The sequence below is a fragment of the Bubalus kerabau genome, chromosome 20 (genome assembly GCF_029407905.1).
Source record: "Bubalus kerabau isolate K-KA32 ecotype Philippines breed swamp buffalo chromosome 20, PCC_UOA_SB_1v2, whole genome shotgun sequence".
In the NCBI taxonomy this organism is placed as follows: domain Eukaryota; kingdom Metazoa; phylum Chordata; class Mammalia; order Artiodactyla; family Bovidae; genus Bubalus; species Bubalus kerabau.
In genome coordinates this window covers 16,153,596-16,172,983 of record NC_073643.1, presented here as the reverse complement: position 1 = coordinate 16,172,983, position 19,388 = coordinate 16,153,596, and the positions used below count along the sequence as shown (strand labels likewise).

The following is a 19,388-nucleotide window of genomic DNA, read 5'->3' as shown; positions in this document are numbered from 1 at the left end:
TGATAAGCAAGACTTCACATTTAATCATAAAAGAGGTCTGTAATATTTTATTTGAGCATGTTTTCAGAGGATAAGTCACCAAGTCTGATGGCTTAAATTGGTGACAGAAGAGGAACAAATCTGAAATGGTGGCCCTCCTATGACAAGGACAGTCCCCATGAGCATAGTGGGAGCAATCCTGGCCGGCTCACAGCGAGTCACTTCCGCCTCTGCCCACCTCCAGAGCTCTGGAGGGGGAGACCAGATCTCACCTGTGGACACCATCAAAAAGCTGGCCTCAGGTAGATGCTAGCTGAACAGAATTACTGACCAAGCCTGAAGATATTTTAAATACACATACACCACAGCATCTCCATAATCTCCCATCCAGAGTTCTCACATGTCTTGAAACCTACAACTGAATGGAACAAGAAGAGCTCGCGCTTCCAAGAAACTCACTGGTGTGTGGTCCCAGACAGACCATGAGTAACAGCAAATAGACAGGACAGAAACTAGATGCACCAACTGTCGGACTCTGATCAGCTTAGAGGAAGTGAGCAGAAACGTTAGCCCCACAACATGAGACAAGCCAGAGCAGAACCGATTAGCAAGCGCACCATCACCGGGGTGTGGACGGGAGGGACAGGACCAAGCACATTTAATACAAAGGGGAAAAAAGAAAACAGGGTAGAAAAAGAGGAAAGGATGGGGGGAGATGCTGTCTGACTGTGTTCCTCACCTTCTGAAAAATCCCTTGCTGACCCAGACACCAGATGAGGCTTTAAGAAACAGGATCAGGAAAGTCACAGAGGAGGAGAGGTCAGAGAGGACCTTGGAGACCTTGCTGAGCCGCTTCAGAGATTTCGGAGGGCAAGGTGGTGGGAGTCCTGAAGCCTGGTCCCAACTCAGACACGCTGCTCACGGCCCCGCGGGGGTCACCCACCTCTCCTGAGCCTGGATGAGGGACTAGGAGGGGGGTGAGTGGCTTCCAAGGTCCCTCCACTCTGCATGTCAGCAAGTCAATACTGCCGTTTCCCATCCCAGGTCCAAGGACAACCTGCCAAGCTGAACAGAACAAGAGAGAAACGACTTCTCCTGCGGCCTTTCGCCTCTCTGGCCACAATCGTCACAAAGAAAAGCACAGTGGACACGCCGGGCAAACACACTCACCACATGAGCTTGTCAGAGTGAGCCTGCCTGGGCAGAGTCCTGGCAGAGGCTGGGCCCTCACAGGCTGCCCGAACTGAAACATCAGGGCCATGTGCAGAAAGACTCCAGCAGCAGTTCAGAGCGAAGAGCGATCCCCCATTAGCACCCAGCCTGGGCAGCACCTCGGCCCAGCCACCTTCTGCACCTACTCAGCATTTCTCTGAGTTTGCTTGTTGGGGCAAATCCTAAGACTGTGCACTGCCCTGGAAGCACAATGGGTTACGTAACTCCAGGCAGCCTGGGCACCCTATCGGCTCATCTCGTTAAACCACCCCAAACCAAAAAAATGACGCACCCCAAAATGTGATATCCCTGGGGAGGAGGAGGGAGAGGGGGAGTGGGGCTTTGTGCTGGGCAATTTGGCTTTGCCTAAAAATTAGAGAGGAACAAAAAGCCTGTTGTTCATCTCAGTGCTCCCTGGGAACCGGGGGTGGCATGGATTTATCTGAGGCTGGATGCCAAGCGGTCTCCCAGGACTGCGCTTGGCAAAGCCCTTGGAGTCCACATACATGTTCTTGGGGATACTCAAGAGGGCTTTCTGGTTTGTGTCTTCCTCCCGAAGACCAACATATAAAGCTTTAACCTGAGCGTGTTCTGCACTGTCTGGCTGCCTTAAGCACGTAAGAGTGGCTGTGTTTACACTCTTGTTTACCAAGCCGCTGCCAAACGTGACAGCACTGAGCTGTCTCTCTGCTGTCCCGGGGCGCCTGCTACGGAGGTTCCAGCAAAGAACCGCCAGCTACCACGCCCCATAGGGCTTGACGTTTCAGCACTGCCATTCTGCCATTACTCTGCCCTCGTTTGTCACGTTCAAAGTGAAACTACTTTAACAAGTGAAACACTTCCTGGATTTCACTGGCAAAATGCCACTAGAATCCCAGTGGTGAGCTTATGTGTTCAGACAAATGAAAATGCAGTTGGGACACTGCCTCCTCTGAGCCCTCCTGGTCTCCCCCATCCTTTCCCCTTCAAGGCTCAGCCAGGCACCCTCCATGGTGTTCTTCCGTGTGCCTGTGCTTATCATCGGTCTAACCATGCTGCATAGCCTATTTCTACTCGCTTATCTGTCTCCCCACCTGGACTGTATTCCTGGTGGAGGTGGGGCAGGGAACATGTATCTTGGGGTCAGGATCTACATCAAGCCCCACCCCTTAGAGCTCAGGGATCTTAGGCAGGATGCTGAGCCTTTCCTGATTTAGTCCTTTCACTTGCAAAAAAAGGGACAACATTCCCCACTTTATGAGAATGCAGTAATAATTAAAGGACACATTTCATTCACTCAGCAAATAGTTACTGAGTAATGGCCACACGCAGGTGCTCTTTCAGTCATGAGACTCAAGGATGCACAAAATCTGTGCCCTTGCCTTTGTGATTACCCTAGCAGTAGTTCCTATTTAACTGCAAGTTTGGTCAACAAAATGCAACCACGGAAGTGCATGGCTAAATCTGGGGAGGAAGCTAAAGCAGGTAAGGGAGATGGGGAAAGGGGTAGACCATTCTCTCTGCAGGGGACTCACTAAAGGCCTCCAAGGAAATGCCATTTGGAGAAAGTACAGTAGGAATCAGGAGGCCACCTGCGGTTAAGGCCACCCAGGTCCTGGGCAGCAGCAAGAACAAAGGCCCTGAGGTGGGATGTTCTGGGTCTGTCCAAAAATTAGTGAGGAGGCCAGTGTTATCTTGAATGGGGTGAGTTGAAGAGGAGATGGGTCAAATGGGCACAGGAAACCCTGGCACTTAAGCCATGGACAGAAAGGAGCCCAGGGGAGGTGTGGAGCAGAAGAGTTAAGCCATCCAACTTTGTATTTATTGAGTCACTCCTTTGGATAGGCAGAGACTGGACTGCACAGAGGCAAGCAAGGAAGCAGGAGGCCACCGCAACAATCTGAGAGTGAGATGAAGGTGGCTTCGACCAGTTACAGTTGGGGCTGGCGAGAACCAGTCAAACTCTGGACACAGTGTGAACCATGAGTCACTAGACTTCCTAGTGAACCAGGATAGGAAAGAGATACAGAGGTCACGAGTGCCTCCAAGGCTTCTGGTCTGAGCAGCTGAAAGGGCAAAAGGACCATTTAGAAAGACTGCAAAGAAAGCAGGTGGAGGAGGAAACCAGGAGCTCACTAAAGGCCAGGGTAGTCATAGGCATCCACGTACAAATGCCGTGCTGTGGAGTCAGACCCTCACATCTGGCCTTCAGGGAAAGTCCATCATGAGGGCAGGCACTGGTTGCAGTCAGCGCAGAAGCAGGTTCCAACTCCTGGAGCCTGGGAGAGATCACTTAGGGAGTCACAGACCCAGGAGAGAGAAGAGCTGAGCCCTGGGGCCTCCCAGTTCCTGGAGAGGAGCAGCCAGCCAGGTCAGGACCCAAAGCCAAGGGAGGACCACATTTTTAGGAGAAGGGGGTGGCCGGCAGTATCAACTCCTGCCGAAAAGGCTGAGGATGGACTGCCGAACTGCACGAGGCCATCAGTACTAGGGGTACGGTGGGGCCCAAGCCTGTGCATAGTGGACACACGAGAAAACAGGAGAAAAACCAGAGTCAGCAAACCAAAGAGCAGAGACAGGGATGCTGGCTGTGGGGAAAGGAGCAAAGAAGGATTCATTTTAAGAAGGAGAATGTGGTCACCTGTTTTTGTGCTAATAGGAGAGACACAGGAGCAAGGAGAAACGGATGGTGTGGTAGAGACAGGACAGGTACTGGACGCGTGTCCTTTGGGGGCCAGGGAAGTAGCAGGAAGATTCAGCACACAAGTGGAGGAAGGGCTCGGCACCCAGGGGTTCGGCGGCATCTCCATGCCCCTTTTAGCCAGGAAGCTTTTGACATGGGGTGGGGTGGGGTCCTCAATGCTTAACTGGTGAGAAAACGGTGAAAACCAACTGGAAGCAAATCTGCATATCTGAAATTGTCAACGAACATTATTTCCAACAAGAGTGTGAAAGCAAACGGCGCAGACAAGGTGAGAGCTGGGCAGAAACTTCGATAAAAACGCAACTAGATGCATTACGAGGCTCCTTGCTGCTGTTCCACACACCAGCCCTCACCGTTCCCACTCGCAGCCCCTCTGGTGCTGGCTCCAAACACTTGTCCCGAGGATCCCTCAAGGAGAGAAACAAGCCAGAGCTCCGTTACAATGTGCCTGAATAGCAGGTGCTGCCGGTACACTGGATGGGTGGGGGGCGGATCCCCCTGTTCCCAGGACACTGGGAAGGTGTGACTGACACAGGCGACTATGAGAACTTGAACTTGACAGTGTGCACAGGGCCCTGCGGGGAGTTCCCCGCTGCTGCAGCCCACAGCACCATGGCGTGTTATTTTCATTACACCTGTTTTATGTCAGAAGAAACAGAGCCTCAGGGAGAGGGGCAAGGGACCAAACCACCCTGAGCACCGCTACGGGCCGGGCGCACGGCTCAAGACTCAGTGCTCCCATCTCTAACCTTCAGGACAATTCTATTACACAGTGTCTTCATCTCAGACAGTTCAGTTCTGGACGGTAGGTCTCACAATCCCAAAGCTGCGACTCCGTGCCCTTTGGTGGTCTCTCCTCAACCTCCAGGTCCCTCCCCAGACCCCCTCCTGCGGCCCACCATTCCCCGGTCCTCACTGACTCCCCCATCCCTGGCAGGGAGAGGACCCCTTACCGGTGATGGTGCAGGCATCTCGGTAGCCTCTGCAGCTGGGCGCATCTTCCACGGCCTCGCTCACATAGTGCTCCTCGGGGATGCCCAGGCCGCAGGCTAGGACTGCATGGTTGCACGCCTCCAAAGGGGGCACAGAGTTGGCCAAAGTGTCGTCGTGCAGAGCTGTGGCGTCCAGCTTGGCAGGTTTCACGGGGAGGTGCCCACTGCCATCGGTGGCCCCGCTGCTGGAGTCTGGGGCAGTCGGGCAGACAGCCCCCAGGAGGTCGGGCACACTGGCAGCGGCTCCTCACAGGGAACCTAAGGGACAAGCCAGAGAGAGGAGCACGGTGACTTAGAATCTCTGAAAAAAATGAACAAAATCTTCAGAAAATAAGAGCCCTGAGGTGATGAGTGATCACATTGCAAATTCTGTTTCCTTCGAGCCCAGGTATTTCCAATTGAATTCTTCAGTTCCGATAAAGAATTACAAGTGAAGCTCTACTCAACTACTCAGGGACCAGTACAGACTGAGATACAGGGCATGTGGCTTCATTTACTAACTGAAACCTGTCTGAAAGCAGCTCTAAGCAAATGGACAGACTGGACTACAGCTAAGATGAGGGCGCCTACCCTGATATGGGGCTCCCCAGGTGGCTCAGCCGTAAAGAAATGCCTGGCAGTGCAGGAGATGTGGGTTTGATCCCTGGGTCAGGAAGATCTTCTGGAGAAGGAAATGGAAACCCACTCCAGTATTCTTGCCTGGGAAATCCCATGGAGAGAGGGGTCTGGTGGGCTACAATCCATGGAGTCACAAAAGAGCTGAACACGACTTCACAGCTACACAACAACAACCCTGAAATGACCATACCCAGGCCACTTGGCAGCCACACGGAGTGTGGGAAGAGCTGGGTGTGAGCATTCTGTACAAGACACAGATCCATCTCTCTGTGTTTGCTCGGTCACCCAGTGAGTGTCTGACTCTTAGTCCACCTCTTACAGTCTCATTTTTACAGCTGAAGGACAGGGGTCCTTAGAGAGGTTCAGAAGTTTCCAAAGGTCACGGAGCCAGGTGTGAACTAAGAAAAGGGATAGGAACTCTGTGGGAAAATGATCCTAGGCACCTGGCCACTGCCCCTCACTCTAGTGTATGCAGACATTCCCAAGACTTCACACGGGGTTCAGGAACAAAGCGGTCGCAGCCCTGGATGCTCTCTGGCTCCAGCCAACCCTGGCACACCAAGCAAAAGGCTTCTTTCAGGCAGAGGAAACAAACGAGGCTTAAGCAAAGTGAGGGTGGACGGCCCTGAGAGATGAAAGCGCCTCTGTCTTACTCGGTTTTACTTGGGGAGCCTGCGGGAAGCAGAGATTTTTCTTAGCAGAGGAGTGAGAAATCCTGCAACCGGGTCAAATTGTCAGCAAAAGAGGGGCCAGGAAAGGAAGCAGGAAAAAAAGAACGCAAGCAGGCCAGCGGTTTTGCATTTGAGCTAAGGGGGTTATCCTGCCTCTCGCTGGGGCCCTCGGCCCAGGTGCCCTGCCTCACTCTTCTCCTCCACTCGTGGTCCACGATTCCAGCCCCCAGGCTGTCAGAGAAGACTGGAGTTGCTCAAGCCTAATCCAGTTTGCTGCCAACAGAAAACATGTATGCATCTTCCTACAATTTCCTTCTTCTCCAGCATGGGATTTTTTTGCAGCTCAGAACTTGAGCTAAAACCCCACAGAGCTGTGTGACACTGGGGGGATAGTGTTGCTCCTCCAGATCTCAGCTGCACCATCATGAAAAAAGAAGGGACTGAATGAGCATCAGAAAACCAGTGGCCTTGCAGCTGAGCCATGCCAGGAACCCCAAATGCAGGTAGGCAGAGCTGCAGGAGGGCGTCTGTGTCCTCATCAGCCCTTGCCCCAATCCCCAGTGATATTAGCATGAACCTTCTGCCACCCATGTGGAGGTGACCTCTGGCAGGAGAGTCAAGTGACACTGTGCAGACAGAGCTGCCCTCTGTGAACATGAATCACCCATTTCCCAAGAGATAAAGGAAGAGGTTCCTCAAGGACAAACTTCTTCCAGGGTGTCAGAAGGAAACGTGACAAGGAGAAACCCATGCTGGGGGATGGGGGAACCCCTCCAGGATCAGCCAGGTGCCTGAGCTTTCAAGGTTTATGTTCTGGGCGGGGGCAGAGGCAGCCAATATATCCAGGGACTAACTTACTGTCACAGTTCAGCAATTCTGAACCAACAGGTCCCAGAACAGCAAAAGTTTTCATCAAGGGACAAATTGTTTACCAGGACCATATAGCCCTCTACTTCTACTGTAACAAACTGCCACAAATTTAGTGTTCTGAAATAGTCATTCATCAAGTCAAGACTGCTATAGGTTATAGCAGTCCAACAGGAGCCTTGCCAGGCGGGCTCCAGTCAAGGCATCAGCAAGGCTGAGCTCCTTCCTAGAGCTACAGGGAAGAACTCATATCCAGGCTTATTCAGATTGTTGGCAAAAATCAGCTACTTGTGGCTGCAGGACTGACAACCATATTTCCATGTTGGCTGTCAGCCTGGGGCTGGTCTTTGTTGCTCGGGGCTGCCTGTGTTCCTTCTCATGCTTTCCATCGGCTCCAAAAGGCCTCTCTCCAGTCCCTGCACGTGACCCCTACGTCTCAGAGCCAGCAAAGGCGTGTTGAGTCCACATGCTCTACCTGCTTCTGCTGCATCTTTCTAACCTCCTCTCCTGTTCTTTTCTGTTTTCAAAGGCTCGTGTGATTACACTTACATAATCCGGGACAATCTCCCTATCTTAAAGTCATGTGATTAATAACCTTATTTCCATCTGCAAAGTCCGCTCATAGCAGTACCTAGATCACTGCTTGACTGATTAACCAGGGGATAGGAATCTTGATAGAACAACTTGAGATTCTGCCTCCCTCAAGGGCCTTTGGTTCTAAAAGAAACAGCGTGCTTTAGAAGCCCCCACATTTCCCCAAGCCTAGTGAGAAGGCAAACCAGTCAGCCCACAGCCACTCAGATCCTTTTGGTCCTAGAGGAAGATTTAGATCCGACGATGGGTACCACACAGGACTGGGTGTGGTACCCAACCATTCCCTACAGACTGCAGGGGTCAGGTCCCTGATAGACTCATCTATAAAACATGGGTACCACCAACCAGTTGTCAAGTTGCTGGAAGAAGTAGACACAACAAAAGCAGATAGTCTGCCAGGCCTAGGACAGCAGGCCTGAAACTGAATTAAAAGTTAGGAGACCTGCCCTAAGGATCATAAGCATTTAAGCACCTGAATGCACAGCGGAGGCATTTTTTCAATACTTATTTTTATCTTAGGAATAATAATATTAGTCCAGAGAACTTGCAGGCTGTGGATGGTCCTAAAGGAAAAGAGTCATTTCAAATCAGGGTGAACACTCCAGAACCTTGACACCTGCTTCAGGATGACTTGCTTACAACCTATTAATATCTTGACTATGGCATGACTGGCACCAGGGCTTCCCTCTCTCTGGCCAGGGCAATGTGCTTTGTTGCCATCTTCAGCTACTTCTCTGAGCAAACTGCTGCCTGCTTCAAAGGTGGTAAGATGAACATGTGCTTTTTCAAAGTGCAGAGAGCCCCAGCATTCCTTGCAAAATGAGCTACAGGTCTGGCACTGGGCTTGGTCTTTTATATACAGGACCTTGTTCAAGGTTCACAGCCTATAAAGTAATATCAGTATCTGCTTTTTATAGGAGAGAAAACAGGCTCAGAGAGATTAAATAACTTACCCAGGATTTGAACCTAGATTTTTTTTCCCTTTATCATATTTTTTCATTGAAGTTTAGTTGATTTACAATGTTATATTAATTTCTGCTATACAGCAAAGTGATTCAGTAATACATATATACATTCTTTTTCATATTCTTGTCCATTATGGTTTATTACAGGATATTGAATACAGTTCCCTGTGCTACACAGTAGGACCCTGTTGTTTATCCATTCTATATATAAATGCTTACATCTGCTAACCCCAATGTCCCACTCCATTCCTCCCCCAACACCTTCCCCTTCGGCAACCATAAGTCTGTTCTCTATGTCTTTGAGTCCGTTTTGCAGATGTTTGCGTCACATTTTAGAGTCCACATGTATGAACCTAGATTTAAATGGCTCCAAAGATGCTGCACTATTAGAGGTGTGAATATATTGTGCTTATGTGTTTAAAGTTGTTCTATGTCCAACAGAGAATCAGATGTTTCATGGGATCTTGACCAACGATTGTTATTTTTGCATCTGTCCACTGTCTTTAAAAACAAGGCTCTTGCCATAACAGAGGCAAAGGGACTCAAAACCCCATTGAGACTACTCAATTCCTTGTTAGAAATACGCATGCCTCAGATAGCCCAGAGATGGGGTCTGGCCTCCAGGGCCATGCCGAGCTGGCTCACAGCTGATGGGTGACCGTACTGGTTTGCTCCTCTTCTACCACCTCATCTGACCTTTCTGGCCAGCTCCTTAAATAACGGGACAAGGGGCTAAAGAGTGGAAAATATGATGTAAGAGTTGAACAGCTGGAGAGGGAGGGGATGAGCTGCAGTTTTGCAGCAATAGTGTAGAACTGGCCAAAAGCAGCCACTGGCCCTGCAGGAGGATACTGCTCACTGAGGGCTTTCACATGGGCGTAATGACCTTTGTCCTGTAAAATAAATCCTACAGCATAGCTTGGTAGATCTCCTCATTCTGTCAGGTAGGGGTGGGGAATGGGGGTAGGGCAAAGTTAAGCGACTCACTCAAAGTTTTCTTCATATAACTGGCAAGAAGCAGGACTGGAAGCATTTCTTATTTACTCAAAAATTTCAACTACTGCTACACCATGACGCTGCACAAGGACGGAGCAGTTTGGGAGAGGGCATATGTGACTACCCACAGAACGAGTAAGAAGACTTGGAACAGCTAATATCAGCAACTACAGCTTCCCTGGTGGCTCAGACAGTAAAGCGTCTGTCTGCAATGCAGGAGACCTGGGTTCAATCCCTGAGGTTGGGACGATCCCCTGGAGAAGGAAATGGTAGACCACTCCAGTACTCTTGCCTGGAAAATCCTATGGACGGAGGAGCCTGGTAGGCTACAGTCCATGGGATCGCAAAGAGTCGGACATGACTGAGTGACTTCACGTTCACTCCAGAAAGTTGGAGCCATGTTGGGAACCAAAGGCACGGGAAAGGAGATGCCCTATGGTCTCTAGGAGGGCTATCGCGGCCTTCTGTGAAGTCCTATGAGACCCCTGAGGGTCCCTAGAAAAGGAGAGGCCGGGATAGCTGGAGACTAAGACTAGAATGACTGAAGGAAGAACTTGAGCATGGAATGGGGGCTGCACACTTGTACCCATCACATGTGACTAACGCCTGTGCCGTCACATGCATACAGCACTTGCACCTCACGCACGAACCCAACAGGCGTGCCTGACACACGTGCAGCTGCCGTTACGTGCCCTTGTCACGTGTCCCCGCCACGTGTCGCTGACCCATGCAGCAGAGATGTGCGCCCATCACACGCCCCTGACCCATGCACGGGATAGGTGCACCCATCACGTGAGCGGCTCCTATATATGCACCTAGTATGTGTGGGATGCCTCTGTGTCTTTCCTCCCTTGCTCTCTCTCTCTCTTCCACACATTCTCATGCCTAGGCACCCACATACACATGTGAAATAAATTTCATTCTTAAGACTATACTGTTCTCCAGCTCTGAAGGTGAATCTCACCCCACCCCACCCACCCCACTATTTTTTTTAAATCAAGAATCACTCAAAGAAAACTTCCGTCACTCAAGGCAATGACTCTGACCAAGCTTAGTCCCATAACTCAACCTTCTCTTTCTAAACTGTGCTAAGGACAGAAACAAATCCACCAACAAAGCCACTGTCCCCTACAGATCCCTAAGAAGTAAGGAGAAATCTATTTCATCCATCAGGTCTCACTGAATGAAAACTGTCATGTGACCAAATTCCCTGGTTTCCAAAAATAATTCTGCTGCAACCCACAGAACAGAAGTGCCCAGCTACGCTGCCTTCTGCAAACCCTGCCGCATCTCCTGAAAAAAGGAGAATAAAAAGGCAGCACGCTCTAACAGTCTTATGTAACAGTCCCGGTCTATCCGGCTGGCGGCAGCAGATTTATAACACACCATAAATAGCTCCCTCTCTGGGGAAAGGAGACCAAGTAGGGAGGCTGTGCTGTGGAGCCTCTCTTCTTTCGTCCCCAAAGGAACCTTCATGTGTCTTCCAGCACAAAGCAAGTTCAGGGAGACCAGCTGGCCCACGTCCAGCACAGATATAAGTTACCTAAGAGACCCTAAAAGCTGAGCAAGATGTTAAGAGAGCACTGTCTCCCAAGTTAGCATAGGAACCACATGCTCCCCTGCAGACAGGCTCCCCAGTATGCCTACAGGGCTGCTCTGTGCTTCCAAGCCAACCTGGGGGGATACAGTGCTCTCTGGACATTTCATTCTGCCAGCCAGGGAATATAAGGCCAGCCTGATGGGTGGCAGGTAGGCTGGAGATGGTTCTTGGTGGAGCATCCCCACCCGTATGCTCCCTGCCCCAATTCTAACCCCCTGTCAGAAAATTCAGATCTGCAGAGGAGTGCTCTCCATATCTCCAAGTCCAGGGAGGAGTCCAGCCTTTGACTAGAGGCTGGTCAAAGTCAGACAAGGTGGCAAGAACAGGAACTTCATCCCAAGCCCCTGTGGGGTGGCTTGCTGGAAATCTCTGTGATTCCAGAATAGAAAGATGTTGCTATGAAGAAAGAAAACATCCGCTGAGAAAACCTACACGTCCCAAACAAGGAAGCCCTGCAGTCCACATTGTGTGCGCCGCCACTTCGAAGGGGTGAGGGATATCTGGGGAGCAAGAAATGGGGAGAGAGAGAGCTGGGCTCCACGGGCAAGGCAAGTGCATGAGGCCAGAGTCAGTAATAAACCATGTACAGCCAGAACAGCGGCGGTGGTGCTGTCACGCTTGGGGATAAAGTTAATACAATAACCAGAGTGAGAAAGAGGCCCAGGAATGTGGGGCGAGGGTGGGAGAGGAAGAGGGAAGAGAACAGGTCTCTGTACATGACCCCTCCTTGGGTCCTGGCTCTCACGGCACTCACTCCCCAGGTGCGGTCTGGAGTTTAAAAACTCATAATGACTCCAACAAGGAAAAGAGCACGAACGGTTCCCGTTTATTGCGGTGACTGTGGCTGTGAGCCCGGCCAGGCCTGGGTGCGTTACCCCAGGGAATGCTGATCTAAAACTCACAAGACCTGCAGGCCGGCATCATGCCCCTCCTCCAGTTGTTGGCAGGGAAACTGGGGCTGGAGGTTTCTCCCCACAGTCCCAAGAACCTAGAGGTGGGGCTGGTGTTGAACCCAAGGGTGTTTAATGCCTTAGCACATGGCAAACATACCAATAAACACAAACATCAATTTAGTCCATGGTATCCTTCTCTTGGGCTTCCATGGTGGCACTAGTGGTAAAAACAAACAAAAAAAACCAAAACCAAAACCCACCTGCCAACGCAGGAGACGGGTTCAATCCCTGGGTCGGGAAGATCCCTTAGAGGAGGGCATGGCAATCCATTCCAGTTTTCTTGACTGGAAAATACCGTGGACAGAGGAGCCTAGTGGGCCATGGTCCACAGGGTCACAAAGAGTCAGACACAACTGAAGCAACAGCACATTCAGCACATCCTTCTCTTACCACTTATGTAGATCTGAAATTTTTCAAAAAACCAGGTGGGATATAAAAAAGCAATCCTACGTGAAAAATAAAAATTTAAGATTATAAGAGAATGTCAATTACAAGACAAACGCTTTCAAAGAAAGTATGAGGATTATTTTATACTGAAAAAATGTTAACTTCCCCAATAAAAATGCTCATGTAGGGAATCATTATGAGAGAAAATTCAAATAGTAGTTTTCAGGAGAAAAATCACAAGTAATGAGAGAAACAAAAATGAAAATGAGGATGAGACACTCTTTTGCCATCTATCCCACTGCACACTTCCCCTACTTATACCTGTGCTGCTGATCATGCAGGTTATGAGGTGGTTCATGCTCAGGAGCATGCATCAAAAGCAGTTCCAAATGCATTCTTTTTAATGGCTGAGTAATATTCCATTGTGTATATGTACCACAGCTTTCTTATCCATTCGTCTGCTGAGGGACATCTAGGTTGCTTCCATGTCCTGGCTGTTATAAACAGTGCTGGGATGAACACTGGGGTACACGTGTCTCTTTCAATTCTGGTTTCCTCAGTGTGTATGCCCAGCAGTGGGACTGCTGGGTCGTATAGCAGTTCTATTTCCAGTTTTTTAAGGAATCTCCACACTGTTCTCCATAGTGGCTCTACTAGTTTGCATTCCCACCAACAGTGTAAGAGGATTCCCTTTTCTCCGCACCTTCTCCAGCATTTATTGTTTGTAGATTTTTTGATAGCAGCCATTCTCACTGGCATGAGATGGTACCTCATTGTGGTTTTGATTTGCATTTCTCTGATAATGAGTAATGTTGAGCATCTTTTTATGTGTTTGTTAGCCATCTGTATGTCTTCTTTGGAGAAATGTCTGTTTAGTTCTTTGGTCCATTTTTTGATTGGGTTGTTTATTTTTCTGGAATTGAGCTGCAGGAGCTGCTTGTATATTTTTGAGATTAATTCTTTGTACACCCATGGCTGATTCATGTGAATGTATAGCAAAAACCACTACAATATTATAAAGTAATTAGCCTCCAATTAAAATAAATAAATTAATTTACAAAAAAGAGCAGTTCCACTTCTGCAATAATTTCCTAAGGAAAAACCATAACTGTGTGCAGAGACTGACCTTTCCCCCTTCAGCACTAAGTCACAATGAGAAACCAGAAAACAAAGTTGTCTAATAATACAGATTTCAATAAAATAAAGCATGGGCCAACCATATAACAGGCCTGCATATGTCCCATTTCTAATGATACTGCAGAGAAACCCACGCAAGCCAAGAAGAGATGCTCGGCATAGAATGAATGGGGAAAAAGGCAGGTCACAAAACAGTGTATAGAATATAGTGTTTCTGTTTTAATAAAAACAAGATGCATAAAATATAATTGAAGTGTACGTCCAGTAGAATTTTATCTCTGCAAGCAGCCTTTCCCCATCCACAGAACTACACCCAAACAGTCTTGTCACCCCTCCTTATTAGGTCCTTGGCTGTCCTCCAGCACGACAGTCCAGCCCCGACCTCTCCATGCTTCAGCACTGACTGTGGCATCATCTGACCAGCCCACACATTTAAACAGCCTGGATATGAGCACATTTCCTCACCCCAGCCACACAGGCGCAACTGCATTTCCTAAAACACACCCACTATAAGCTCAACCCCTCCGGGGACAGAAAGACACAGCTGCCATGAGTCACCATGGGATGTTGGACAAGTTAAAGTCAGTTAACCCTCAGTTTTCTCATCTACAAAATGGGAAGTAATATTAATTCCTAACAGTACAAGGCTCTCATGGGGATGAAAGGAGCTAATACCCTACAGTCAAAATACCCTCTAGCGAAGTGAAAGTTGCTCAGTCGTGTCCAGCTCTTTGCAACCCCATGAACTATACAGTCCATGGAATTCTCCAGGCCAGAATACTGGAGTGGGTAGCCGTTCCCTTCTCCAGGGGATCTTCTCAACCCAGGGATCGAACCCAGGTAGCCCTTAGTAAATGCTCAATAAATAATAACTCTGCTCAGAAACCGTCTGAAAGTAGGGGCAAACCTGTTGAGGAAATGGGGACTCTATGTCAACAGGCATTTTCCACAATCAGGCTTTATAAAAAGTCCAAGGACACAGAATTTGTATTCCATGCCTTGTATGGTTTGGGAAGAAATGAGTAAAAGAGAGACTTATTTCTGATTTTTCACTGTTGTGTCCCCAGTGCCTGGGAAACATAGTAAAAGCTGGGGTGTAGACTTAATTAAATGATGTGGCCTTTATGCTCAGACCTACTGAACATAACCAAGCCAACTGTTCTGTCTTAGCCACAACTACACAACAGGCTACTCACAATGGTGGTGACCAAAGAGTATAACGGCTTTCCACTGAGTCAGCCATTGTATCAGGAAATGAGAAGGAAATGTTTGAGGGGCTTCCTGAGTGACAGAAATACCATCAACCAGGATCATCGCATGGTCAACCTCTGAAATTAACTCGTAAAACTTAAAGGGGGAAACTGCATCTAAACATCAAAGGAGGACAGGAAGCTTTTGTTTTAAACTGTGTCTCGAAGAAAGATTCTTTCCATTTCCATATCGGCTTCTCCATGCGTGCTGACCCACAGTGAAATCATAGCCTTGTGTTTTTGAAAACAGATTCCGCAGCTATGGAAACAGTTGTCGCTTACGCTGACTTCACTGTAGGATCAAGTAAGAAGAAACATCTCAGCTTGGACACGGCTACTTAGCTGCAAATATTGTTCTTTGCAATAAAACGTGCTTAACTGTAATCAATAAATACAGCCCTTAAATTCCTATCCTCTAGACTGTACCACATAAAAGTTCATTTGGCTAACAATTCATACTTCAGGCACATGTGTAGTCAAAAGGTGTCCCATTCCTGATTTTATTAATTCTAAATAATCCCCAAGAGGCAATTGGGCCCAACTTGGTCCACACTCAAAGTCAGATTCTAGACTCAAACCAGCTTGATGGCAAAGAACAAATTCTCCACACAGCACTGATGCAGGCATGTGGAAATTCCAAGAGAGGAATGGGGCATCTTAGCTCAATTTTCATCATCTTAGCTCAATTTTTAATATCCACTTTCAGTAAGTAACCCAAGCAGACCTTGCTATTACTCATGAAGTAGCAAAAAATAATTAGGAATGCATGGTATTGAGAGCAGAAGCCAAAAGTCTCTATATAAGAACATCCCAGGAAGCAATGAGGTCAGAGATCAGAGCCACCAAGGGGCTGAATCAGGAAACACACTCTCCCCTCCCAGAAAAAGGCACCCAATTAGTCTTTCTGACTGAAATGAACAAGGCTGTTACTAAGAAACTGGTCAAAACAGCCAAGCAGTCACTGAGTGAATTTGACAGTTGTGCCTTCAGTCACAGAGCTTCGTGGGATGGCAGGAGGTCCCTAGGGTGAGGGACCATGATAAGCACAATGTATAAATGCAGCAGCAAGACAGGAAGTGAAAAGAGGAAACATGCCAGCTAGGAAAGGGATGGTGGGGGGCGGGGGATGGGGCAGGAGGTGGGAGGGGGGTGGGAGGGGCAGGAGCAGGGAGGACTGAGTCATCCCTAAGCAGAAGAGGGCTGGCACCTCACTAGTCCCCACCAGACACCACCTTCCAAGGGTGCCAACTGCAGGAGGCCACACAGAGGCACCACTTCTGCCTGCTCATGACCTTGCTCAGAGGGACCAATATCCATATGCAACTTTATTTATCAAGTCCGGTTCTCTCTCCCCCCATCATCTTTCCAACACAGAGCACGCAGCATCTCTCGACAGCTGTGGCGGGTCTAACACACCTCACAGCTTCTTCTTCACAAGTGAAAGTTGAACAGCAGGCCCAGCTAAGATGTTTGATGCTCAACGTCAAAACGACACCACCTGCATGACCTCAGGAGAACTGATGGGGTCACACTTTTACAACTGTGTTATGTTTTGCCTACATTGTGCTTTCAATTTTTGAATGAATTGCCAAGTCTTAAAAATCATTAAGTGTTAACACCAAAAAACAATCTGGATTTCTCAGCTCCTCTTGATAAATCTGGAGAGCTGGCAACTTCAGGCTCACGTTCCTGAGATTTTACTGAGAAGTAACAGTTGTTTAGGAGCTAGAAAGTACCATATACCGCTCCCTAGTACATGGTACCCAGTTGGTCTCATTCCTTTGTGTTATCTACCTGGCCTCTATTAGCATGTTCTATAGAAAAAAAAAGAGGGGCAGTGTCCTGGAATCTTTGCTTCCTCTAAGACAGTATGACTTCCCTCTTTTATACATCATTTTGCAAAATTCCAGTTATCTCTGGAATATGGATAGGTCTTAGATAAAGTTGCAATTAGCTTACTGTTTATACTTACAATTGTGACATATAACCCAACATATAAGATTTTTTAAAGAAATCCTTAAGCTTCACATAATGAGACTTTTCTCCAATTAATTTTACTGTTCAATTTACAGTCTGAATTTTACAGGAGAATTGTATTAGACCTTCAAAGACTAGATAAGTCCAATTATAGTTAAATTGTTTCAGAGTATAGGAAATTAAAAAAAAACAATCTTATTAAGCAAATATAACACTGACATCTAAGCCAGATAAATATAGCACAAAACAGTGCTGCTATGGAACACTGGGGCATGTGTCCTTTTCAATTATGGTTTTCTCTGGGTATATGCACAGTAGTAGGATTGCTGGGTCAGGTAATTTTATTCCTAGTTTTCTAACGAATCTCCATACTGTCTCTATAGTGGCTCTGTCAATTTACCTTCCCATCAACCGGGCAAGAAAATCCTTTTTCTCCACACCCTCTCCAGCACTTATTGTTTGTATATTTTTTGAGGATGGCCATTCTGACCAGTGCGAGGTGATACCTCATTGTTGTTTTGATCTGTATTTCTCTAATGAGCAATGTTGAGCATCTTCTCATGTGTTTTTTGGCCATTTGTATATCTTCTCTGGAGAAATGTTTAGATCTTCCTCCCACTTTTAGAAGATGCAATGGAAGATAAAATGCCAAGTAAGACAGCAAAGTATAATACTCAGAAGTACATGGAACAAGGTAAAGGTAAAACATAGGCAAACATTTTAAAAATCAGACAAAGTTATTCATTATGACACAAATTAATTGTAAGAGTAAAATACTGGAAGCAATCTCAGTGTTTCTATATAGGAGTTCGTTCAACCAAACAACGGAATACCATGAAGCAGTAAAGAAAAAATATAGCGGGAAAGTGAAAGTAAAGTCGCTCAGTTGTGTCCAACTCTTTGCAATCCCATGGACTGTAGTCTACCAGGCTCCTCCGTCCATGGGATTTTCCAGGCAAGAGTACTGGAGTGGGTTGCCATTTCCTTCTCCAGGGGATCTTCCTGACCTAGGGATCGAACCCAGGTCTCCTGCATTGCAGGCAGATGCTTTACCCTCTGAGCCACCAGGGAAGCCCAGAAAAAATATGGCAGGAAGAGCTCCGTAAACACATTCTAGAACAGTCTCTGGAATATACTGTTAAGTGAAAAAGAAAAACATGAAAACATTATTACTTTTCTCTATAAGGAAAAAGGGAAACAAAATATTCACATATAAGAAACACAGCATAAACTAACAACTGGAAATGGATTCCCTTTGGGAGTGGGTAGGAATACGGTGAAAGAATTAAGAATGTAATGAGCCACCTTTGGGTATAGCTTTTCCTATACTTTGGACTTTGGAGCATGCTAATGTTTTACATAATCTAAAATTTTAATTAAGTCAATGAAGATGAAGGCTCTAATATTGCATGCAAACAGAAAGAGGTGAACATAACCATAGAGCAAACAATAGCAACCTTAGCACACAGAAGAAAAGAAAGCATTAATCAAAAAAAATCAGAAAAAAGAAGTGTCAGTGACACTCTTGCACACAATCCTCCATACTGGCTTGATGAGATTACATTCTTTATGAGTTAAAAAAAGAACTGCAAATAGTAAATTTTGAATTTTATTTAGTAGGCGTGTTGATGGTAGTGTTACTGTTGTTCAGTTCTCTAGGTTGTGTTCCTACTCTCCAACCCCATGGACTGTAGCACACCAGGCTTCCCTGTCTTTCACTATCTCCCACAATTTGCTCAACCTCATGTCAACTGAACCAATGATGCCATTCAACCATCTCATCCTCTATCTCCCCCTTCTGCCTTCAGTCTTTCCCAGTATCAGGGTCTTTTCCAATGATTCTGCTCTTCGCATCAGGTGGCCACTGTATTGGAGCTTCAGCATCAGTCCTTCCAAGAAATATTCATGTAGTAGTATGAGTACAGTCAATTTTTAAATTATTTGGGGGTACAATGTGTAAATATATTGGTGTTGTTTAGAACAAGATTTGAGGGTTGTTAGTTTAGTTGGAAGGGAAGGGAAGGCATTTTTGGCAGAAGCCACAAGAAAACCCTAAAAAAGTTCAACATGGGTGGAACTTAAGATTCAGAGGGTAAAGCTGGAGAGGAGGGGGCAGACACAGGGTACTTGAGCATACAGCTCTACACAGCTACTACTCACACTGTAATCTATGTAATTGTACACTAAGGTGGCCCTGGTCTCGTACCTCATGCTAAAAAGAGCTCGGCCTTCACCCAGGAGGCAAATAATCCAGCATGGCAGACATTGTCTCAGCTGCAAAGTTCACCCTGAGATACTCAATGAGTTAAAGGAAACCATGGGCTCTGATATGAGCCCTTCATGGCCCGGAGGCCAGGAATTCTCAGTATAAACCAGCACCACCAATTGAGATCTGCAGAAAGGCACATGTTTTAAAATCTACTCCAGAACTTCCATAGTTCTGTGACCTCTGATTAGAATCAAACAGCAGTAAAATAAGCAGCCTTTACCCAAAAGAACTACTGAAA

At 47.3% G+C, this 19,388-nt stretch overlaps 2 protein-coding genes across 7 annotated transcripts in view; both read right to left on the bottom strand.

Annotated features, from left to right (window-relative positions):
* TRAK1 (trafficking kinesin protein 1) overlaps window positions 1-4,982 on the bottom strand; it is a 99,303-nt gene extending 94,321 nt beyond the window's left edge. For 4 of the 6 annotated variants that reach the window (XM_055558354.1, XM_055558355.1, XM_055558356.1 and 1 more), the window contains exon 1: window positions 4,828-4,982. Coding sequence is in view for 2 of the 6 variants with exons in the window: in XM_055558358.1 (XP_055414333.1) it covers window positions 1,150-1,240 (91 nt within the window). In the remaining 4 variants the exon portion in view is untranslated. Of the gene's footprint in view, window positions 1-1,149; window positions 1,624-4,827 lie in introns of those variants that run through there. The other 2 variants (XM_055558358.1, XM_055558359.1) reach the window with 2 other exon arrangements.
* A 4-nt stretch (window positions 4,983-4,986) lies between these two features.
* Window positions 4,987-19,388, bottom strand: part of LOC129635515 (collagen alpha-1(I) chain-like) — a 73,783-nt gene continuing 59,381 nt past the window's right edge. Inside the window, exon 4 of the mRNA XM_055558580.1 lies at window positions 4,987-5,124. Coding sequence (XP_055414555.1) covers window positions 5,014-5,124 — 111 coding nt within the window. The 3' untranslated portion in view covers window positions 4,987-5,013. The remainder of the gene's footprint in view (window positions 5,125-19,388) is intronic.